The sequence below is a fragment of the Mesoplodon densirostris genome, chromosome 8 (genome assembly GCF_025265405.1).
Source record: "Mesoplodon densirostris isolate mMesDen1 chromosome 8, mMesDen1 primary haplotype, whole genome shotgun sequence".
NCBI lineage: Eukaryota > Metazoa > Chordata > Mammalia > Artiodactyla > Ziphiidae > Mesoplodon > Mesoplodon densirostris.
The window spans coordinates 8,817,874-8,843,313 of NC_082668.1; the positions used below are offsets into that span (position 1 = coordinate 8,817,874).

The 25,440-nt window shown below is 35.9% G+C and overlaps 2 protein-coding genes across 2 annotated transcripts in view; one reads left to right on the forward strand and one right to left on the reverse strand.

The window, feature by feature from the left end:
* The window catches only part of PSMD1 (proteasome 26S subunit, non-ATPase 1), a 106,167-nt gene that overhangs the window by 55,694 nt on the left and 25,033 nt on the right, over positions 1–25,440 (reverse strand). Inside the window, exon 16 of the mRNA XM_060106299.1 lies at positions 24,171–24,235. Within this exon, the coding sequence (XP_059962282.1) occupies positions 24,171–24,235 (65 nt within the window). The remainder of the gene's footprint in view (positions 1–24,170; positions 24,236–25,440) is intronic.
* HTR2B (5-hydroxytryptamine receptor 2B) lies at positions 1,464–16,635 on the forward strand. Its single transcript, XM_060107016.1, has 3 exons — positions 1,464–1,827; positions 10,946–11,146; positions 15,746–16,635. Exons 1-3 carry the CDS (start codon positions 1,479–1,481, stop codon positions 16,633–16,635), a joined length of 1,440 nt encoding a protein of 479 aa, XP_059962999.1. The 5' UTR covers positions 1,464–1,478.

Consider the following 25,440-nt stretch of genomic DNA (forward strand, 5'->3'; position numbering starts at 1 on the left):
GTGACTTTATGAATTATAATGAATGCTGCTACTCTGTAAAAATGAATATATCACAGATGAAATAACCTCCTTGGCATGCTTACAGCTAGACAACACATTTGTTTCATTGCTTTCAAGCACCAGTGCTGGAGGCTCAGAATAAGTCAATGGGAGGAGGACTCCAGTCACAGCAGCAAGCAGGTCTACTGAGCAGATAAGATGACATGCTTGGGAGAGTAAAGAGCAAGCAAGAGGTAAGTATTTAACAATATAGAGTTGATCTAAAGAGTTTTCTTTTTTTTCTTTCTTCACAAACTCTGCTACCATAATCTTTTATTTCTATTCAGTGGTTAAAAAAACCAAAATGAAAAATTTACAAATGTTAAAGGGGAGATTTTTAATGTGGGATTTGTAGATTTTATGAATAAATGATTTAATCTTCCTCTCAGCTTCCCCTCCTTCCTTTGGAAACTGGGAAGGTTAAGAAAAAAATTACTACTTAAAAGCAAAAAAGAACTGGTTCAAATTTGGCATAAAGCGATAAACATAAAGTGATAAATTTGGAAAATATTTGTTGCAGAAACATGCTTTCTTTGAAAGATGAAATAAGTAAAAACAATTATCAGGATTCTAGTAATACTTATTTTCTCCCCTTCTTTCAAACTAAAGGAGTTCTAAAATGTTTTACAAAAATGGCATTTATATCAGTATTAAAATAAACCTGCTCAGACAAAACCCAATTACAAATAAGGATTCCTAGCTGGTAAATCATTTATTTATACGTTAGGGGGGCTTGGAGTGTTTCTAGGTAGATGGCCAGTGTGTATGAAAAGTTCTATTCAGAACTATTTGGTGCTCTGATGTTTCTAATCTTCTGTACATATTCTAAAGTAAAGGTAAAAAGACATTCAAGGGTCAGGAAACATCTAGGTTTTTATTATACCACTGAAAAAATTAATATATTCCGTTTCATTAATTGGAGCATACCAGGCATACGTTTATGAGGATTGGCTGCATTGTCACAAATGCACAAGAGACCTATTGAGAAGGGTGGGGCTAGTAATAAATTCAACTGTTTTTTTTAAACTGGGTTTTGAAAATAAAGAAATAAAATAATGCAATTGACATATTTTATATCTAGGGGGAACTCTCTGGCATTCAAATTCAAACTCGACTCCATCACTACAAGAAAAAAAAAGAGGGAGAGAGAGAAACCAAAAATATAGTCTTTTTTTCACAGCTATCAGTTTCTTTCACTAAGCCTTCTGAAACCGGAACCTCTGCAGAATACTAAACACTCGGGCCTTACCTACAGACATGGACAAATGTATGTATGCTCTCATTTTATAGAACTTGAAATTCTTTTTTTAAGGAAGGAGTCAACTTTGGCCTTGAGTGTTTGGCATGGGTACAAAGGCTTAACAACGCAGATGACTAGCTTAGCTACTGACCATGCTGACCACTGTCTGGAATCAGAACAAATTAAAGAAAAACAACGAATGGCTCTCTCTTATAGAATATTCGAACAACGCACAATTCCTGAGCACATTTTGCAGAGCTCATTTGACCATTTAATATCTTCTAACTGGTCTGGATTACAGACAGAATCGATACCAGACGAAATGAAACAGATTGTTGAGGAACAGGGAAATAAGCTGCGCTGGGCAGCTCTTCTGATACTCATGGTGATAATACCCACAATTGGTGGAAACATCCTCGTTATTCTGGCTGTTGCACTGGAGAAAAAGTTACAGTATGCTACCAATTATTTCCTAATGTCCCTGGCAGTGGCTGATTTGCTGGTTGGATTGTTTGTGATGCCGATTGCCCTCTTGACAATAATGTTTGGTAAGTATTTCACTTTGTTCCTGCCATCAAACCACCGAACTATGGTATACTATTAGAGAAATGGATACTCATTTAATCTTTAAATATGGACTTGGACTATTTAAAGGTACAGTGAGTAAACAGTCCTTCATTTTTCATCATTTTCCATAGTTGATAATCATTTTTAAAGGGCGAAAAATAATTTCTTGGAAACAATTCCATTCCCTCCTCAGCCACCTAACAAAATCATTTAAAAAGTCATCCAAGTTAGCAATATTCATATATTCTGCATATATTACCTAAAAATTATTGTGAAGAACAGACCTATACTTTACCCCATTACTGGTACTTTTTTTTTTCTTGATAAAGCAATATCTAGGACACTGCTGTGACAGTTAATGTGCTGGATTAATTATTAATAATAAGGTCTTTGAATCACTAAATTCCAATATAAATCTCTAAACCCCAATTTAAATTGGAATTGTTCTAAAAAGTTTTGTTATATCTCTTTATAGTTTGTGTACTTAAGACTTAAACACAAGTCTTACACATGTGTCTTGTTAACAAAAAACTGTGTTTAGTTGCTGAAGGAATGGTCTGGCTCAGAGCATCTCAAGAGATGATCCATCTGTTTAATTTTTATGATTTCTGACCATCTGTGTCCTTGATATATGTTAGAGGAATCAGACCTCTAAGTTACTAAAATAAGGGATCAAAACCTGAGTTATTACAATAATTTAAAATATAATTAGAACTAAAATCTTAGTTGTAATATCGATAAAAAAGATAACGATATTAAAATGATATAAGTAGTTTCCTATTCATGCATATCATCTCTAGTTAGAGAATTTGGGTGAAAACAAATAATTCTGATGATGAATTATGAGGGCTCTTAAGAATCAGCATTAAGAGAATATTTAACTTATTTAATGCTTGACATTAATTGATATTCCATTCATTAACTGCTTAAGAAAAATTATTATTTGTAGCAGATAGGGCTTCTTGGAATTGCTTATATGGTGAAGATAAAAATATTTCAGGTTATAGAAGTAAAATTTATTAACTAGAATATATATTAGAAGGTGAAGAAAAACTGCCATTCAAACTATTGTATTCAGGTTTAAATGTTACTTTTTTATAAGTAAGCACAGAAAGATATCTAAAAGTAAGTACTTGATCCCCCATATATAATCAGATGGTGATGGGCTAAAACTTCCCATTCTAAATCAATACTTATCCAGGCTTTAAATTCTGTGGCAGGACATGCAGTAATGAATAAGGTCTTCTGCTTTAGAAGACTCTCTAATCATTAATATTGCCTGTCTATACTCCTCCTTTTTACAAATTTGCAACCTTTTGAATATTCTAGTGCTACACATAACCATGGAAAATAATTAGGAAATCTTACTCTAAAGGAGAACCTAAACAATCTTAATTCTGAATAAAGTTTAAAAGAAATAAATGAGGATTATGCAGGAACATTTATGCATATATGGTAAAGACTGTATAGGCATTGATTCAAACTCTTATCTCCATGCACACAATAGTTTAATGTGTCAAATCACTCTTTAAATTGTGCTTTGCTAGGCGTACAAAAAATGTTAAAATGCTCGTCTCATACTACCACAAAATTTAATTGACGTTATGTTGAATAAATGAGATTAAAGTGAATTTTAACTTTAAAATCCATGAGTCCATCAAACATACTGTGGTAGATACTTAAATCAACAGCTAAACAGTTAAGGAATCCTAAAAGGCAAAGTTTCATGGCATTAAAGTAAGCTGACAAACAAAACACGAAAGCAGACAACAGTGATAATCCCATGTATTCCACAGGAAAACAGTAGGTATATAGCAGCTGAAAACTAAGTTTATATTTAAATATTTGGGGCCCAAGATATTCTTAGCTATAAGAGTCAGCAGAAGGGCCTCCCTGGTGGCGCAGTGGTTAAGAGTCCGCCTGCCGATGCAGGGGATGCGGGTTCGTGCCCCGGTCTGGGAGGATCCCACATGCCACGGAGCGGCTGGGCCCGTGAGCCATGGCCGCTGGGCCTGCGCGTCCGGAGCCTGTGCTCCGCAACGGGAGAGGCCACGACAGTGAGAGGCCCGCGTACCGAAAAAAGAAAAAAAAAAAAAAAAAAAAAAAAAAAGAGTCAGCAGAAAATCCAACATATTTTAACACAAAATATGCAGAATGTCTTCCTATGTCTGAAATAATTATTACATTTTTAACCTCATTTCCTTCTTTCAAATGTAAATTTTTAATTACAAAATAAACTCTTTCATATACTGAAACACTTCTACTATCAGTAATTAAACTATATAGAAAGGTTAGTAGATTTTTAAAAATAAACTAACCTGGGAACTTAACCACTATTTAAAATATTACTGCATTAATTCATTATTGAAAACATTATTCTATTTCTATGAGAAAATGTATGAGAAAATGCATGTTGCCCTCTAAAAAGCTTCAAAAGGATGCATTCATAAATTGGGAACTGCACATATTATAAATGGGGACCTGACTTCAAATACTAAGATTTTTTGATAGCCTTTCATGTGTTAACAAATACTAAGACTTTCTAAATTAATGCATTTATAAGAATTTCTGTAATCTTAAAATGCAGGAGTAGATTTTGTGTATTTTTCTCTCATTATAGGGATAATCTTCAGAACTTCTGAAGTCAGTACAAACAAAAGTGTCCCTGGCTCTGTAAACATAAACAAACTAATTACACTATGAATGACATAAGTTATTTTAGTTATCTCAGGGAAATTCAATGAAAGTAACACTGAAACTTTATATTCTAATAAACTGTAGTTTAAAAAAAAAAGGAGAGCACTGAAAAATTTAAAGTGGCTTTTCCACTGAGAAACATTTTATTCAACCAATAATTTGTATAATATTTGATTATATATTATTTGAATTTCTATTTTTCCAAGATTATTACAACTGGCAGGCATACATGGTCTTTCAAATTGTGCTACATCAACTTTTCTGTCACTTCTTCCTCTTTGGGAGCATTGGACTTAACCTTTACTTTCCAGTTTTTTACTGTCTTGTCTATAATTCTTAAAAATCATGATCACAAATTAGTAGCTTATAACATAAGGCCTGAAGTTGCCTAGGTTAGAAATACTTGAGTAGGACACAAAGGAAAACAGAACATCATATGCCAATATAAAAAAGACAGATTATTCACAGTTTAAGAACATCTCTGAACTTTGCCTTCTCTCATGAAATAAATGATTAAAAATGTAAAGGGAGCAAATATAGCATTTGGTCATTCATTGGTCATTACTGGCTTATTTACAACAAGTTTTAATCCATGTCTCATGATCTGTAAGTTGAAACAGTATCTGTGGTACAGTTGAAAGAGGGTGTATAAAATGGCTGAAAGATGGGGGTTTGAAGCAAGATACCCTAGGCTTTGAATCCTGGTTCTCTTGTATTGGCTTAGGCAAGTCACTTAACAACATATCAGAGTTCAATCACCTTGTCTGTAAAATGGTTATGCTACATCTTCCATTGCCAATATCCTGTGAAATTGTCAAGTAGGTCCCAGCACGTTTTAGGCACTAATAATTGGCAAGTATCAGTACAACATGCAAAGGGTTTATATACTTAAATAGAAGATTTAGTTTGGATGTGAGTTTCACCAGAGATGAGATAAATGTATAGCAGTAAAAGAAAAAAAATCAGTTATTCATTTATGCAGTGAAATGCTGCTCTACCTAATTCTTAAATGAGGGAGCAAAGAAATTAAAGGTACTTCTTTTTGGAAAGTGGAAATTTTAAAAAACCAAGGAAAAATTTTCATAAGTATTAAATCACTCGAAATGCTTAAAATACTATATTGGACATCTAACCCCAGGATATCTCACATGCTCAAATGTAATGAAAAAACAAGAATAACAAAAACAAAGCAGAAGCTTCGTAATAAAAATTTAAGCACTGATCTAGGTCTGTCTTTTCCAGAAGATAAATATAGAAACATAAGAATTTCTGAGATTAAAAAAAACGTGTACTTGAAAACTATGTCCTTTTTGGACATTAGAGCCATTTAGGATTTGTCCTGCTCCAATACATTCATGAACTATTTACCTCAACGAACATAGTCCTCTTGGAATGGCTTTTAAAATAGCCTTTAAATACTCAAAAGGGAAATCTTTTATGTGCCAGATCCAGAGATTAATGTCAATTACTTTCCAAAACAAAAAAACAAACAAAAAGGCATGGCAATGTTTGGCAATGCACATAGGTTACTTATGCTTCTTTGCCATAGTTAAAATTCAACTTTAGTAAAAGGCATACTTTCATGACAAATTTAATTAAAAGTTGAACAGTTAAACATGTTCTCATGCCCTTTTTTTGAAGTACAGTTTTAAGTTTAATTGGATGCATGCACTCTTGCTACAGCAGGCAGGAAGACAAACATACCAGGTTTTATACTGATGATATGGCTCATTGTTTCTAAGTGGGAGTGTTTTAATGATTGGGCTAGTTGGCTAGTTTCTGTCAAACAATAATAGTAATAAGAACTAACATTTATTGAGTGCTTTCTCTATGCTATTGTTCTAAACACTTTACATGTATTATTGCATTTAATCCTCAAAGCAACTCTATAAAATCATTATTATTATCATCCCCATTTTACAAGAGAGGACACAGAAATAAGTAAGTGGCAGAGATACAATTTGAACCTAGGAGAACTGATTCTAGAATTCACACTCTTAACCTCTGTTACCCTGCTTTCTCAAATGAAATGAGAAATTATATCAACCAAAACTATAATATTTGGCAAAGACAACATTTATATCTTGAATAACTCGATCTAACAGGAGGGCCATAGGATTTTCTCTAGGGACAAGGCAGAACCCAATATTTTTTTAAGGTTATATTTCATATTAAATGATACAGAATACATGGGTCTTAACCAATACTTGCATGAATCCTTGAAATGATTGCCAGACATCTTTTCTGAGGAAGATATAAGACATAGGTCTAAGAAGTTACTGAACCTTCCCTGGGAGACAAATAGAACGTAGGTAACTGAACGGCAATTCTACCACCCCTTATGTATGATGGTACTTACAGCACACAAGTCTTCATTTTAAACAAGGTATTTGTGCTACTAATATTTTTAGATAAATAATGAACTGTCCATGATCCAAGACTCATTTAAGACTTGTTTTGATCCTATAATTATCAATTTGTAATTATTTTAGGCACCCAAGGAAATGCCATTATTCAAACGTTATTGGAAGTAAATTCCTCTTTGAGTTTAATGAAGTGGATAGGGCAACGAGGTGGGAAACGGGATTTGTTTTTCAGAGAAATTTTGTGTGCTCTCTTTTTGTGGGACAACAAATACTATATAATTTAAATGTCTTCCCCTTTCTGTATTAGCTTTTATTAAAAAAAAGTCTAATTTAGAGCCCCAGCAGTAATTAACTTAGTTTAAGTACCTGATAACTTATTTCCCTTAGATTCTTTCTTTCTTTTTATGTTCCATTTAAAATAATACATTACATTCTTATGGAAATAAGTTAGACATAATACGTTATAACAAATAAATGAAATTATAAATCCTTAAAACAAATTAAAACTCCTGATAAAAATAACATTTAAGTTTTTGAATAGCTAACCTATCTCACCATACCAAGTTAACCTTTTTCAGTTACTCTGAATAGTAAAAAATCTTTCTGACCTTGAGCCTATCAAATTAATACTATTTAGAATGAAAATATGTGGACTAGAAAAAGTCCTTTTATAAACTGAGACTGTCTAGAACTGTTTTTAACTTGTATAAATTACTGTATTATGTGATTTCTACTTAGGCAATTATTTTAGCTTTGTATGAAAGATTTCTATTTAATGCAGTCATCTGTTACTTTTATATTAGTTTCATAAAAACAGTCTATTCACTAGTATTTCATGAAACTTGGAATCATAAAGGTTAATCAAAAAGATCCATCACTCTTAATTCTAAACCTCAGTCTCTTTCTTTCTTAAAGAAGTTTCTCTATCATGTTTCAACATCTCTACTGTTACCAATTAAGAAAGCACTCAAGTAATAAAATTTTAATGATCTGCATTAATTTTAATATCCACTTTCTGTTCCAAAATTGGAGTTTATAAAATAAATTCATTATGTTGGAAAAGGAGGCTAACAAGGTTTCACAGGTTTAACTAAAACCAGCACTAAAGAGCTTTCCCTCTTAGCTCACAATGAGAAGTATGTGGGTCAGGCAGTTCAATTCCAAAGACATGTACTTTTCATATGAGAATTCTATTGTGGTTTTCTAGTCACGGCTACTAGATTTATGACTAGAATTTTCCAGACCTTAATTAAAAAAATATAATCCATAATTAGAACAGCTAAATAGGCAAGTTTAAATTTATTAGCAACCCACTTTAAAAGATGATGGAGAGCATGCATTTAAAAAAAGGAAGCCTAAGATATAAGACATTAATTATCTGCCTTTTAAAATCCTTAACTATGATTAACATCTCTGGTTGTAGCTCTAGGCTTGAGTATTTTTCTACTTCCTACTCAGTTCTAAATCTGAACTTCAGGATAGTTTAAGATGAAGCCTCACTTCAAGTAGCTTCCACTGCAAAACTATCTGTCATATATGATTCTTTCCACTCTAGACCATAAGTTTGCTTAAGCTCAGGTCAAAGAGTACATTGCTGCCTTTGTTCAAGGTCCTTTTCCACTAGTTAACAGGAAAACTGAACACTACGGCTAAGAGGGAGAAAGTCTGATTGATTAGATTCATTCTAAACACAAGTTTCTCTGCCATACTTTGTTTATTTTGAGCCGTCTTCCATAAGTTCGTTTCTATGAGGAACAGAGTGCCTATCCTACGCCAGCAAACTCAATACACAACCTTTTCAAGAAAGCAGTGCTTCTCAAACACTAATCTGCATACAGATCACCTGGGTATTTCCTTCAACTGCAGTATGATTCAGTGCCTAAGGGATGAGGCCCAAGAGCCTGCAGTTCTAACTAGTTCCTAGGTGATGCTGATCCTTGCTGATCTGAAGAGCACACCTTGAGTAGCAAGGTCCTAAAGAACGTTTTCAATTAACATTTAAATTTTGATAAATAAATGCTCCCTCTCATATTCAAAGACTTAATTGTACCAGAATTTACTCATCTGCAAAATCAATGATACAATCTCTAAGGTCTCTTCCAGCTCAATGACTATAATTTATCATCTCTGTCCCTTATCCCCACCCCCAATTCAGTGAAGTAGGAAAAGTCTGATTAAAGTAATTTACTTAAAAGTATGAATTACTCCTTTCACCTAATGCTTTAAATCCTTTTGAAAGAATCTGCTGAACATGGAACCAAGTACCAAGGAATCATTTATCCTTTTTCAATAAAAAATTCATACTGAATTTTTTTTTTTTTTTTGCGGTACGCAGGGCCTCTCACTGTCGTGGCCTCTCGCATTGCGGAGCACAGGCTCCAGACACGCAGGCTCAGCAGCCATGGCTCACAGGCCCAGCCACTCCACAGCATGTGGGATCTTCCCGGACTGGGGCACAAACCCGTGTCCGCTAGCATCGGCAGGCGGACTCAACCACTGCGCCACCAGGGAAGCCCCTGATTTTGTTTTAAAAAGAAATATTTTAATATTCCTATTAAGAATGCCACATACCAACTCTGGAAACAGAAGGCACCAAAAGGTGCATTTGTCAGCCTTGCTACCTACCTTTTCTTGTGAAGTGTCCAAATATTTTTCACTGAGATCCTACTTGAGTCTTGAAAAAGACATATTCAAGTCTATCTAAAACCTCTTTCCCTAAATTATGGTCCTTTTTTGGTCTGGGATACTAACCTTTCTCCACCCCCCCCCCAGGCTTCCTGAATTTAAACAGTTTACAACTAAAGGGTCTCTTGGTGCTCTGAAATCCTGAGATAGTTATCTTGGTTCCCCCCTTCAATTATCTCAATCATTTTATACCTGTCGAAGTCAGATATACTCGCAAAAACCAGGAAAAGAAAAGTAGTTTACATGTCAGTGGACATACAATTAAACCATAAAAAGGGTTTATACAATCTCATATGTATGACATTTGTTCTATACAGGAGGAATTTGCTTTTACAGCAAGTTCTAAAATCTGTGTGTGTTTGTAAAATGGATTCTAACTGAAATACTCTAGGACAAACGCTATAATAAATTTTAGTTGTTTTAAGACTGCAAAATTTAGTAGTGAGTATAATGCATAGTGTATCACATTCATATATGTATGAATACTCATCTAAGTAAATTTATTGGAAAACTATCATAACCCAAACCTGAAATTTTTTAAAAAGTTAATATTTCTAAAGTGTTTCAGACTGTATGAGGTAGAGAATAAATGCTTTTTAAATAAGAATTTATTAAATAAAGTACTATGCTTAATAATGAGATTTTCTTTTTAAACCAAAGTCTGTACTGCTTATTACATCTCCTTGCTTGGAGTGAAGGATGCACTATATTGGAAGGGTAACAACCCACTTTTCTTTGGAATAATCTGAAGCCATTCCTTTTGCAAACTTTATTTAAGAACTATTTCTGTCAAAAGGAAAACTCAAGTCATTCCACTTAATTATTTCACCAAATTAGAGTTTGCTATAAACAAGGATCATACTGCTAGTTAATGCTAGAAGTGAGCCAAAATCCCAGGCCTCACTGAGACTGCCATGCTAATATTATTTTTGCCACATTATATTGCTTCCTCTATTTGATAAATGTATTTTTTTAAATACAATAGCAGCTTGAAAATAAATTTTATCTGAATAGTAAGGTTAAGTTCCAGTTGCAACACTGTATACATTTTTAAAAGATCACAAAAGGAATACACAAAAGAGCAAAGGTCAAAATAATGCTAAAAATGCTAAACTGATTTAGGAGAAGAGCTGTAATTATTATACAAAACAGAAAATGTATTTAAAGGGTACCATCTACAGAAATGTATTTAATATTACTGGACTCCATTATCTGAAGTCAAACATTACCTTGGAGCTTAAGTCATACAATTTCAGATGAATTCAGGAAAAGGTTAAAAAATATGTATCACTTAATTAAAGGTTGCCATTTTGACGAGAATATGTTTTTGTTTTGTTTTTCTTTCTTTCAGAGGCTATGTGGCCCCTCCCACTCGTCCTATGCCCTGCCTGGTTATTTCTTGACGTTCTTTTTTCTACTGCATCCATCATGCATCTCTGCGCCATTTCAGTGGATCGTTACATAGCCATCAAAAAGCCAATCCAGGCCAATCAATATAACTCACGAGCTACAGCATTCATCAAGATTACAGTGGTGTGGTTAATTTCAATAGGTATGTGGGGAATGTCAGGGTGTGGGGTGGTGTATATAGCCTTTGGTTCCATTTGGCTAGGAGATTACCAGGCCTGGTAGACACTGTTACACCAATACAAGCTCCTCACAACATTACATTCATCATATAGCTTCTAAAGCACACTATCAGCAAAAAGTGTGAAAAAGCAGAAAAGTTCAAGGCTTGATTTTGACATGCAGGAAGACTAAATCTGAAAACAGTTTTCATATTTGTCAACTGGTCATTAAGGTCTGGGTAGCATGCAGAATCTTGAAATTTTATTAAAGTAACAACAATTAAAAAAAAAAGAAATGCAACTTAAATCACACCTAAGAAGATAAATAGGAAAAGAGGGGAAAAAAACAAAAACAAAAAGAACCCAAACTTCTTGTATGCAGGTATCAGAGTTCATATATTCGCCTTGGAAACCAATATGTACGCAGACTAAAGGCATTACTGTTTAAGTGTTTTGAACATGTTTAATTTCAAGTTTTAAGAGAGATACAAACGATGTTCAGAAATAATTTTTGGGAGAAATCATATTTCTTCTAAACTGTTTTATGCCCCTGTGCCCATGTTTAATACTCAAAGATAGCTGCTATATTAGAGTAACTTAGCATGAAGTGCAGCATAAATGATAACTCAAATCTTTTAAGTAAGTTAGTATCAGAAAAACAAACAGATTCACAACGGTTACTATGATCACTAACAGTTTGCCAGCAGATTCACTTTCTCCTAGTAAGGAAAAATTCAAAGAAGAAAAAAAATCAAGAGAGACCTGAAAATGCTAAAAGGAAAGCAAGAAAAAGATGTGACTTCTCTCCCTAATCAGAAAAAAGAACGCTGGGGGAAAAAAACAAGAATCCAAGACTTTGAAAATGACCTTTATATTCCTGGAATAAAGATACCAAGGCCAACCCTCTTTTGAAAAGTTTGGAGGTAAAACTAAGGACTGTTACTAGTCTGGCTTGGGAAGAAATTAGGGTCAAGGAAAAGTCTACTCAGAATGGAGATATCTGCAAGTAGAGAGAAAAGGCTAGCTTTGGAGACAGAGCCTGATTGATAGAAGAGGCCCCTAAAAAAGAAGCTACGGAAAGGGCATGGATGGGTGACAACTGCCAAAATTTAGAGTGGAGAGAAGGAAAACTAAAGTAGTTCATGTCAAACAACCCATACCTTTTTGGTAAGCTCAGTGTGATAAGGGAGAAGGAAAGGGAAACGGTGTGTGTTGGGGTAGGGTGGAGGTGGGGGCTGGGCAGGGGGAGAGAATAGGGCAAAGGTAGAGGGAAAATAGGAGAAATGGCTCCTTAAGAGAATTAAAACATTGAAATTGAAATATAATCAAGCCAATAAACAGCCTGTTGGTAATTCAATCAAGGCTGGATGACATGAATTTATAAATTGATCAAATTTATAGAGTACCTATGATATGTTAGGTACTAAGAATATAAAGATAAATAAGAAAAAGAATCTTTGCATTCAGGAAGATGGACTAATAATACTAAGTGATATGTATACAGGAAGAAAAGAATAAAAAGATGACCCCAAATTTACAGCTCAGAAGGATCTCACAAATCTACTTTTTCCTTTTACAGATGAGAAAAGAAACCTAAAGGTTTTAAACAGTTGGCTTAAAGACTTAACAGCTTTTTAGCACAAAGGCCAAGATAAAGGCCATTTTCATTTCATCACACTTTGTGTTGTAGAACCAATGACAATTTAGTGACTTTGTAAAAGAAAAGGCAAATAATGAGGTTAGTTCAGTTTTTAAATTCTGCAAAGTGCTAAAAAAAAAAAAAAGAGCTCACTTTCTTCTTCTGGATTTACAGTTATCCTAGGTCACACCTGACAACAGTAAGGCGAAAGGAGAATAAGAGGGTAAGGTATAAAAAATACTAGTGAAAACTTAAATGTCATTGACCAACAAGCTGGTTGGGAAGGTAACCTGAGCCTTGATGGGAGTTAATGGAATGTGAAAAAAGAGAAGGAAGGATGCACTAGACGTCAAGATAATTGCAAAGAGAAGTAATGAAGATTAGCAGGACAAGAAAGGGAAATATCAGAGTTCATGATTTTCGATATGGGCCAGTTTTTTTGTTTTTAATTTATTTATTTTTGGCTGTGTTGGGTCTTTGTTGCTGCATGCGGGCTTTCTCTAGCTGTGGTGAGCGAGGGCTGCTGTTCGTTGTGGTGTGCAGACTTCTCATGCAGTGGCTTCTCTTGTTGCGGAGCATCTAGGCACACAAGCTTCAGTAGTTGTGGCACACGGGCTCAGTAGTTGTGGCTCACGGGCTCTAGAGCACGGGCTCAGTAGTTGTGGTGCACAGGCCTAGCTGCTTCACGGCATGTGGGATCTTCCTGGACCAGGGCTCGAACCCGTGTCCCCCGCACTGGCAGGCAGATTCTTAACCACTGCACCACTAGGGAAGTCCCTATGGGGTAGTTTTAAGTGGACTTATGGATGCATGGCTTCAGGAGTGCATTGGAGTTGAAGAGTTCAACAAATATAAAATTAGGTGTTAGAAGAGTAATAAATGGGATGAAGTCATGGAAGATGATAGCAAGGTTAACAGTGGATAGAAAGCTAGAGCAAGGGGCTGAAACCATTAAAGAAGACAGACATATATCCTGGAGGTTGGTAGATGATCTGGATGGAGAATAGAGTGGTATAAGTAGCTTAAATAGACTTGAAAAGGGAAGTGCTTTGGGGTGGGGAAAGAACAGTGTAATGATTACCTGGAAGTAACAGGGTAGAGGAGGAGCCAGCCAAGTTTTTCTATAAAGGGCAAGACAGTAAATATTTTGGTCTTACAGATGCTATATGGTTCTGTCAGAACTACTCAACTCTGCAGCAGAACAAAAGCAGCCATATATAATACATTAACAAATGGGTGTGGCTGTGTTCCAATAAAGTTTTATTTACAAAAACAGAAGGCAGGCCAGATTTGGCCCTTGGGCTATAGTTTGCTGACCCCTAGTGTAGAAAAGAAAGTATACAGAATCCTCTTTCTGGTGTTATACCTGAGGAAAAGTAGAAAAAGCAGTGGCCTCCATTAGAAAGGGTTTGAGGAATATATTCTTGTCAAGGTCTCTTTGCTACCATAAAAAGGCTATGCAGATGATAGGAGTACTTTTAGATTCATAAAAGTGAATTCTTTCATGATACTTCCTAGAGGTGTCTAAAGATCAATTAATTCAGACTTATTTTAAAGTATTTGCTGTTTCAAAGGGAAAGGATTAGGGTTAACCCTTGTGCTGTCTTGCTAATAAGCTACTTCACTAATAAACAAGGTCATATTTAAATACCTACTTCACGGTATTTAAAGTATAATAAAATTAGCATGAGGTACATTTCTTTCATTTTTTTTTTTTTTTTCTTCTTTTTGCTGTATGCGGGCCTCTCACTGTTGTGGCCTCTCCCGTTGCGGAGCACAGGCTCCGGATGCGCAGGCCCAGCGGCCATGGCTCACGGGCCCAGCCGCTCCGCGGCATATGGGATCCTCCCAGACCGGGGCACGAACCCGTATCCCCTGCATCGGCAGGTGGACTCTTAACCACTGTGCCACCAGGGAGGCCCCCATTTCTTTCATTTTTATAGAGGAACCTTCAATCTTGAAAATAAATTTCATGGCTTCCCTGGTGGTGCAGTGGTTAAGAATCCGCCTGTCAATACAGGGGACACGGGTTCGAGCCCTGGTCGGGGAAGATCCCACATGATGCGGAGCAACTAAGCCCGTGCGCCACAACTACTGAGCCTGCGCTCTAGAACCCGCAAGCCACAACTACTGGGCCCAAGTGTTACAACTACTGAAGCTCATGTGCTTAGAGCGCATGCTCTGCAACAAGAGAAGCCACCGCAATGAGAAGCCCGTGCACCACAATGAAGAGTAGCCTCTGCTCACTCCAACTAGAGAAAGCCCGCATGCAGCAACAAAGACCCAACACAGCCAAAAATAAATAAATTAATTTTAAAAAAAGCAAGCAAATATCATGATCCACTCGCTCTCAAATTTTTAAGTAGCATTTGAAAATAAACAATGAACCCTGAGTCTTCCCTAAGAAGTCAGAAAGAAAAGGTTAAAAGACATTCACAAATATCAAAAGATAAAACTGTCTGTTAAATGAAACTCTGTAACCTCAAACATTATAAAATAGGTATCTACTCAGAATTAAGATACTGCATGAATGTATTCTTAAGTCTCTTTAGCTCAGCTACACTGGATATTAAGATAAAAGCAACTTCTATTCTGAATTCTTTTCCTTAACTTGGGATAGATCAACGAACAAAAACAGATAATGAGAAATGGAGAATAAATGAAGACATTCTCTACTATTTCATGTATACACTATGGTTTTAGGGAAGCTTTAATTATAAAACTAAAACCACTAACCAATCTCTTTAAAAACAGCAGGTTTGCTTACTTAGGTTCTATTTGTCAAATCTTCCATTGATTTATTGCTTGACAGATTCTGCATTGTGGGTACCAGGAATTACAATACACTAATAGGGTAAAGTCAGTAAGATAAACTTTAAAAGGACCTAATCTAAGAGTCAAAGGTCATAAAGTAACTCAATTTATCTTGTTTCTTCTTCCTTAGGCATTGCCATTCCAGTCCCTATTAAAGGTATAGACACTGATGTGGGTAACTCAAACAACATCACTTGTGGGCTGACAAAGGATCGTTTTGGCAATTTCATGCTCTTTGGCTCATTGGCTTCCTTCTTTACACCTCTGGCAATCATGATTGTCACCTACTTTCTCACTATCCATGCTTTACAGAAGAAAGTTTACTTGGTCAAAAACAAGCCACCTCAACGCCTAATGTGGTTGACTGTGTCCACAGTTTTCCAAAGGGATGAAACACCTTGCTCATCACCAGAAAAAGTGGCAATGCTGGATGGTTCTCACAAGGACAAAACCCTGCCCAATGCAAGTGATGACATACTTATGCGAAGAACGTCCACAGTAGGAAAAAAGTCAGTACAGACCATTTCCAATGAACAGAGAGCCTCAAAGGTTCTAGGGATTGTGTTTTTCCTCTTTTTGCTTATGTGGTGCCCCTTTTTTATTACAAATGTAACTTTAGCTTTATGTGATTCCTGCAACCAGACTACTCTCAAAATGCTCCTGGAGATATTTGTGTGGATAGGCTATGTTTCCTCAGGGGTGAATCCTCTGGTCTACACCCTCTTCAACAAGACATTTCGGGATGCATTTGGCCGGTACATCACCTGCAATTACCGGGCCACAAAATCGGTAAAAACTCTCAGAAAATGCTCCAGTAATGTGTACTTCCAGAATCCAATGGCAGAGAACTCTAAATTTTTTATGAAACATAGCATGCAAAATGGCATTAATCCTGCCATGTACCAGAGCCCAATGAGTCTCCGAAGTTCAACCATTCAGTCTTCATCAATCATTTCACTAGATACACTTCTCACCGAAAATGAAGGTGACAAAACTGAAGAGCAAATCAGTTATGTATAGAGTAATGGCACAGTTTTTATGTAACTAATATAATGATGAGTAAGATAAAGAAGATATAAATATACCAAGAATTACATAAAGAAGAACTTTATATCATGTATCAAAAACCATCTCTTTAAATTAAGAATTATGTATTAAGATTATCCAATTTTCTTTATTTGGGCAAAATTATTCTAACGAAAAAAATCATTTTTGTATAGTTGCAAATTAAAACAATCCAGCACACTAGTTAAATGTTAAGATAGTCAAATGAAATAAAATTAAATAAATCAATAAACTTCTGGCTTACAAAAAAACAATGTCACCATAAGAATTTATTTAGTTCCTAATTGGATGCAAAGCTATGCTAAGAATGAAATAAACAAGACAAGTATTAACCTTGTCTTCAAGGCATTAAAGACATAAGGTATAACACAGAACAACAGTGACAGGAACAGAGGACTAAAAATAAGTGCATAAAATAATGATCACATCTGAAGGTGAGCTGAGATTGCCATTCACAGTCTGGCTTAGTTAAATGTAGTCACAATTTTGCACGGATCAGGAAACTGTCTTGATGGAAGGGGTAGGGAGAGTAGTTGTATATCACACAAAGTGACACGGTCTTAGAACTAGAGCTGTTTGTTAGATGGCTCACACCAGGCATCTACTCAGCAGAGGTGGGTCTACTGGAGGAGGAGGAGAAAGCAAATGAAACCAGTCTTGGGTACCTAAACCTCATTATGTTTCTCAAAGAGCCTGTGCATTATGTTTCTCAAAGAGCATGCAATAAGGCATGGGACCTTATTAATCCAGGAACCTACATTTTAATGATCTTATAAATGAGATCACGGCTGGCTAAGCTTCCCCAAAGACTTGGTTGAACTTCTGGTACAAAATTTTTTATTCATCCTTTTGTTACTTTACTTTGCCCTACTAGATCTGGAATAAATCCAATCTATGCCGTTTACTAACTGACTGAATTTACAAAAATACTTGATTTCTCAGTTTCCTCATCTACGTTTCATAGGCTTCTTATGAGAATGAGTTCATGTGGGTACTCTGTAAATGGTAGCCAATTCTATTTACTTTGATATTTTAATTTTTAAATTATTTTTGGCGGTGTTGGGTCTTCGTTGCTGCGCGCGGGCTTTCTCTAGTTGTGGCGAGAGGGGGCTACTCCTCATCGCGGTGTGCAGGCTTCTCACTGCAGTGGCTTCTCTTGTTGCGGAGCACGGGCTCTAGGCATGTGGGCTTCAGTAGTTGTGGCACGTGGGCTCAGTAGTTGTGTCTTGTGGGCTCCAGAGCGCAGGCTCAGTAGTTGTGGTGCATGGGCTTAGCTGCTCCGCGGCATGTGGGATCTTCCTGGACCAGGGCTCGAACCCGTGTCCCCTGCGTTGGCAGGCGGATTCTTAACCACTGCGCCACCAGGGAAGCCTGTGATATTTTATTTTTATGCTACTCACATAAATGGTGAATAAATTTAGGCTGAGGGAATCTGTAGTGAAGACAGCCCATGTCTTAACCTTTCCTTTTCAGGTTGACCCATTCTTATGCCTCAACCTATTGCTCCATCCTTGATCCCTTCCAGGCAACACAGTTTAACAAAATTATCACAAGAAATATGCTGGCTATGGAGAAGCTCACTCAGCATAAGGGAACCAGGTATATAAAATTCAAATGGCAGAATCCTTTCCTAGAACATGGTTCTATTACAGACCTTATGGGCTCTACGTTATCTGCCAGAAAGAGTATACCGTACATATTTAACACCTAAATCATTAAAACTTTAGGCATTTTTGCCACAACTCTTTCTTCAGCAGTGTTAAGGGTGGATTATCTCCACGTGAAAGGATGCTTAACATCACTAATCATTAGAGAAATACAAATCAAAACTACAGTGAGGTATCACCTCACACCGGTCAGAATGGCCATCATCAAAAAAACTACAGGGCTTCCCTGGTGGCGCAGTGGTTGAGAGTCCGCCTGCCGATGCAGAGGACACGGGTTCGTGCCCCGGTCCGGGAAGATCCCATATGCCATGGAGCGGCTAGGCCCGTGAGCCATGGCCGCTGAGCCTGTGCGTCCGGAGCCTGTGCTCCACAACAGGAGCAGCCACAACAGTGAGAGGCCCGCGTACCACAAAAAAACAAAACAAAACAAAACAAACTACAAACAATAAATGCTGGAGAGGATGTGGAGAAAAGGGAACCCTCTTGCACTGTTGGTGAGAATGTAAATTGACACAGCCACTATGGAGAACAGTATGGAGTTTCCTTAGAAAACTAAAAGTAGAACTACCATACCACCCAGCAATCTGACTACTGGGCATATACCCTGAGAAAACCATAATTCAAAAGGAGTCATGTACCACAGTGTTCATTGCAGCTCTATTTATAATAGCCAGGACATGGAAGCAACCTAAGTGTCCATCGACAGATGAATGGATAAAGAAGATGTGGTACATATATACAATGGAATATTACTCAGCCATAAAAGGAAACAAAATTGAGTTATTTGTAGTGAGGTGGATGGACCTAGAGACTGTCGTGCAGAGTGAAGTAAGTCAGAAAGAGAAAAACAAATACCATATGCTAACACATATATATGGAATCTAAAAAAAAAAAAAATTCCTCTCCTAGGGGCAGGACAGGAATAAAGACGCAGACATAGAGAATGGACTTGAGGACACAGGAAGGGGGAAGGGTAAGCTGGGATGAAGTGAGAGAGTGGCATGGACATATATGTACACTACCAAATGTAAAATAGATAGCTAGTGGGAAGCAGCCACATAGCACAGGGAGATCAGCTCGGTGTTTTGTGTCCACCTAGAGGGGTGGGATAGGGAGGGTGGGAGGGAGACAAAAGAGGGAGGATATATGGGGATATATGTATATGTATAGCTGATTCACTTTGTTATACAGCAGAGACTAACACAACACTGTAAAGCAATTGTACTGCAATAAAGATGTTAAAAAAAAAAAAGGATGGATTATCTCGAATAAGAGGCAAAATAATTTACGTTCCTAAAAAAAAAAAAAAAAAAAAATTCCTGTCTATTTTGGTTCCAGTCTCTAATATGAAGTGTTTGGCATATGTTAAGATTTACATTCTTGCCAAGTCAGAGATTAAGTTTTCAGGTATCACTCCAACAGTATTCCAAACTGTGTCTTAGGTATCTGATGGCATATAAAATTGTTTCAGAAAATTTAAATACTAGAGATGGCAATCTCACTGGCAAAGCTCTATCCCTAGACAATCTAGATTAGAAGGAATATCTTCCCACATGCTCTATACTGACTTCAAATTTGTGTATGTGCTTAAACATATGCATACCCACAGAATTAACTATAAGACCTTTAAGCTGTTCAGCTTCAATTCCTGAAGAAAAATTCCTTGCTTACAGTTAGCTGAGAGCTAGTTAATGAGAGATCATTCTAGTATGTCCAGAAGATTCTAGAAAAAAGAAATACAACTCCAATATAAACTATTCCTGAAAAAGTACAATACAGCACAAAATTTTTAGCATTTTGATACATAACTGATATTTCTATTCTAAAACATTTTAAGGAAATCTATATTTAAAAGCAAATCTTGAAGTTAACCACCACTATGGCAACAAAGAGCCTCTCTTTTATAGTCCTACCTTCAAAGAAAAGGAATAGGTTGTACCTATTTAGAAGAATATTTTGAAAACAATTTTTTTCACTCTATTCCATATTTATTGTTAATTGAATGCGAGGGGAAAACAAAGATGCAGATAGAAGATAGAAGGAAGAATTAAAAAAACAAAACTAAAGAAAGTTACAGCATCCAGACACTGAGGAGAAACAGAAAACAGCACATAGAGAATATGTATCAAATTGATATAAAATTGTGAATGGAGATATTGTAAAGGTAATGTATGCATTTGGTGGTAACTATTTGACTGCTAGGGTTCCTTCAAATGCTAAGGATCTATGATGATGCAACATATTTCTATTCAAGAAACCATGTTTTGTGGTCTAAAAAATATCTGCACCAAGAATCTCCCTCTGATCTTGTGAGATCCATCCATATCTGCAAGTAAATTAATGTATAAATTGAGAAATATTTAGTGTTATATTGTAAGCTTAAGTCACAGCAAAGATGATCGCGGATATCAAAGATTATCTAATTTTAAGAAAGGTCTATATCAGATCATCAACTTGTTCACCATTATAGCAACTTAATTTTAACAAGTATATAAAAACTAATACTTCTATTAGCCTCTTTCTTCATTTTCCTTTCCGATGTGAAGATGAAATAATTCAGATGCTGTTCAATTCCAACTGAGTTTTCAGTCAATGCCAAGCACAGTACTGTACAGAGTTGTGATAATAAATCTGCTGACTAGACTAATAACAATGGACCCACGAATCACCTATTTACTGGGTTAAAAATACACTAGGTTCACTTCAACTTGGCAAGGATGTTTTTCAATTTAATTTTCTATTCTTATCATATAGATTATGAACATATAACCCACAAATACCAGGAGAAAGAAACAGTGAAAATACTACAACTCCCTGGACTATCCTAAGAATAAAGGAGACAATATACATGAAAATTTTTAGTTTCCTACAAAGACAATTTCACCTTAGTTGCTGAAGTACAAATACGTGTTTACTGATATGTTTTCAGTATTTGTGTCCAATAAGTACACTTTAAAAGCAGTTTTAAAAATTAAGAAGAAATAAATCCTTAAAACATGATTCAAGGGGGCCAAATGTCTGTAGTTATTTTAAAAGTGACATTTAAAAGGGAAGAAATGATAAAATGGAGCACACTAAGAAAGCAACCAATGACACATCAGAAAACACTTACTAATTCTTAGGATACAGGACAGAAACTTTCCAAATATTAAACTTAATAAGGAAATTTGAGATTAAAAATGTTCTATCACAGCCACTCAGAAAGAAGGCGCTCTGAAGGAAAGGCATGGTAGAGAAAGCATTGGTCTATCCTGAGACCTGTTTTGAATTTCTGTTCTACCATTCAGCTCTATGACAACAGGAAGTTTTGTTAACGATTTTGGAATTCAATTTTCTTCTCTTTAAAAAAAATGGGAATACTGTTTTATTTCTAAGGTTTTTTTCACCTTTAAATATTATCACTCCAGGGAACTGACAACAGTCTAAAATTAGAGAACTTGGTTTTAACTGCAACTCCTTAGACAAGTTGATTACATTTAATTTTCTTCATCCATGAAGTTTTAGACAAAGTTACCTCTAAAGTCTTTTCCAGTTTCTACTTCTTATAAGAATCATATTATGAAGAAAAAAGAAAACAACAGCAACAGAACTCTGAATGGTCCCTTAGAAATAATGAGCACAAAACCAACTCATTAGCTGGATCTGAGTATCCTAGGTAGTAGAGATCTTAGCAAAGCCTAAAAGCAGCTCATGGAAGACATCTGCTGCTGAAACTGGGAATTGAGCACATGTGTAAGCTACAGTAAATACAAGGGCAGAAATGAATTTTGATAATTAGAGAGCAAAGCACTGTCAGGTTAAAAATGGAAGAAAAACAGTTTTCACGAAAGCTCAACTTCTTAGGTGGCTGATTTATATAAAATATAAAGTGACTAACAGGAACAGTTAGTAGCCGACAATGAATAGATAAAACAAAGGAAGAGACCATCATGAGTAGGATTCTTTATACAGGCCAATAGTTACTAAGGGTACATCTAGAAGAATATATTTTCCATATACAAATTACCTAGTTTTCCAGTAAGAATTAAAAAAAAACCCTCCCTGAATAGCAATAATAAAACCATTTGTTTTTGGCTTTCAACTGTGTCTAAACTCTAGAACAAAAATAAGGAAAGGCTAGCATCACAGGTTGGCTAGAATGATATGCCAAAGACGACAGGAAGGAAACAGGACTATTCAACTTCTATTTTGCTTCCATCTTTTGTCTCAGGAGAATGCTTTTTAGACCAGAAAGATAGAAAGTAATGTTGTAAAGACTGATCAAAATGCAAAACAGGTGAAGAGACTGGTGCCTTAAATGAGTTCAAGTCTCTAAGCTAAATGAATCACTTCCCTGAAACAGAACTTGTGAATATAATTGTAGAACCACTGTTGACAAATCTGAGCAAAAACAGAAAATGGCAAAGATACAAAAGGACTGTACGTGGCTAAATATTCCAACGTTCAAAACGAGATAGGACTCAAGAAATTTAAACTATGGAGTCTGCTGTAGATCTTTTGAAAAAATGTGGACTAGCTTAACACAAATAGGTTTTATCAGATCTCAGAAAAGGAATCAATGAACACGTGATACTTCTATGAATTTACTAAAAACAGTAATCACCAATTAACCACATAATCTGTTTTAGAGGTACCAGACCAGTAGATCTGTATAAATACTACGTCTTTAGGATTTAATGAAAGTTCTGTAGTGTCTTGGTGAACAAGTTAGACAAATGAGGGTTAGAGATAATACAGTAAAGGAAATTAGTATTTTGTTGAACAACCTCATTCAACAAAACTGACTGGTGTAAGGAGAAACCTATTAACATGCTATATGGATGTGTGCTTTGCTCTTTTATTCGACATTTTTATCCACAATAGGAAAAAAATATTTAGTGCCTGCAGTAAATGGTTAACTTCCTATCTTGCATCTTAGAGAAGGTCCCCTAACCAGTTCACAGTGGATGTTGAGTAAATACTTGTTGGAAAAAATATATATACATATCTATACCAAAGATTAAAAGTACATGAAACTCATCTTACATGCACCTTCAGAACTTATTTTACTGTAATTTCACCACAAGTAAACTCTAATAAGCAGTGCCCAGAAACGAGCTGAAAGAAATACTTTTAATGTTCCTATGTTGCATTTTAAGATAAAGTACCTTAGCGAAAAGAAACAGTGTATATGAGATTGGAGAGAAGAACTACTGTAAGAAGTACTACTGCATCTACCACCACTAACTATTACAACTGCCACTACTCATACACACTTGAATAGCACTTACTAGTGCCAGATACAGTTCGAAGGGCTTTAGACATATTAATTCACTTAACTGTCAAAAAATAGTCTTGGGTACTATTACTATACCCTTAGGAATGCGAAGTTCAAAGACGCTAAGTAACAAGCCCAAAGTCACTCAGCTAGTCAATGACAAGGCCAAGATTCAATCCTGGCAGATTGGTTTCAGAGTGTCCTCTAAATCACAACCATACTACAATGCCAAGGGCATCTCCAAATGTTTCACTCTTTTGCATTTAAACAAAGCCTAATACCTTTCACTCTCACTAAAGAGCTCCAAGAACTCTACAAGTCTGTGTGACAGACAGCATCCCTTTTTAATTACCAATATACCTGGGAAGAGGACGACTGCTTCTCAAAGAGCATCTCAGACTCTCAAAACACACTGGCCTCTGTTTCAGAGGAACAGTACTAACTTTATTGTTATATGGTCCTCACTCTGAACCTAGACATACTTCCTCAGATATTTAGCTTCTGTTTAATTACTAACTACAAATAGAAATGGAATGTAAATAGAATCAGAAGTCAGAAATTATTACCTGAAGAGAATGAACCCAAGTGATTCTACTGCTGCCCTCCTGACATCGTCGTTAACATCACTTACCTAGGAAAAAATTTCAAGGATAATTACATTATACTACATGCATCCTAGTACTACATTCATTACATTACTAGAATAAATTGATTATGAGAGGCCCACATCATTAAAATGTAAACTAGATCTCATTAGCATATTACCATAGCCACCTCCCTAATTCATGGTTTCACTTTCAGCAGTTTCAGTTACCCACAGTCAACTGTGGTCTGAATATTTATTAAATGGAAAATTCCAGAAATAAATAATTCATAAGTTTTAAATTGCATGTCATTCTGAGTATTGTAATGAAATCTCACGCCATCCCACTCTGTCCCGCCTGGGATGTAAATCATCCCTTTGTTCGGTGTATCCAAGTTGTATAGTCTATCCATAGTAGCCCTCTCAGTTATCAGATTGATGCGGTATTGCAGTGCTTATATTCAAATAACCTTTATTTTACCTAATAATGGCCGCAAAGCACAGGAGTAGTGATGCTGCAATTCAGGTATTCTCTTACTGTGCCTAATTTATAAGTTAAACTTTATTACAGGTTATGTATGTATGTATGTATATAAAAAAACATAGTATATGTACTATCCGTGGTTTCAGGCATCCCCTGGGGGTCTTGGAACATATACCCCGTGGGTAAGGGGGGACTACTGTATTCCTCTATTAGAATGTCTTACCCCAATTAAGAAAAATTCATCTGAGAATTTCATTTCAAGGCTTAGAAGCCTTTTATAGTTTGGTGAAGTTTAAGATGCAGGGCTACTTCTAAAGACTATTTCAGCTCTACCGTAGCTTTTGTGGGCCACGTTGAAAATCTCACCATTCCTTCAATGTTGTTTTCAAAACCATATGTCCAAAACTCAAGCAAAATACAACCATCTATAACATACCACATGCTGCACTGATAAATAATAAATTATTAATAAATACTGTGTCATGTGAATATCTCTAGGAAGAAAGAAATAATAATAGCTCTAAACCCTTTCTGTATGGGAAGATGACCTTGGGTCTACCATCTCTCAGCACCAAGATGGTAGAAACCTACTGGGTTAAGACATATGGAACATCCACTGTGTTATCAGGCATTATTTATCACTGAAAAACTGTACCTGGATTGGGTGACTCTGAGTGGAAAAAGCCTGTTGGAAAACATGGGCATTGGCTTTCCTGTGCAACGTGTCTCTTGTCACAGAGCATGTCCCTTAGGGGTACCTGGAAGCTAA

Coding starts and splice junctions, on each gene's coding strand:
- HTR2B (XM_060107016.1), top strand. CDS start 1,479: ATGGCTCTCTCTTATAGAATATTCGAACAACGCACAATTCCTGAGCAC. Junction 1,828..10,945: donor CCTCTTGACAATAATGTTTG/GTAAGTATTTCA, acceptor TCTTTCTTTCAG/AGGCTATGTGGCCCCTCCCA. Junction 11,147..15,745: donor GGTGTGGTTAATTTCAATAG/GTATGTGGGGAA, acceptor CTTCTTCCTTAG/GCATTGCCATTCCAGTCCCT.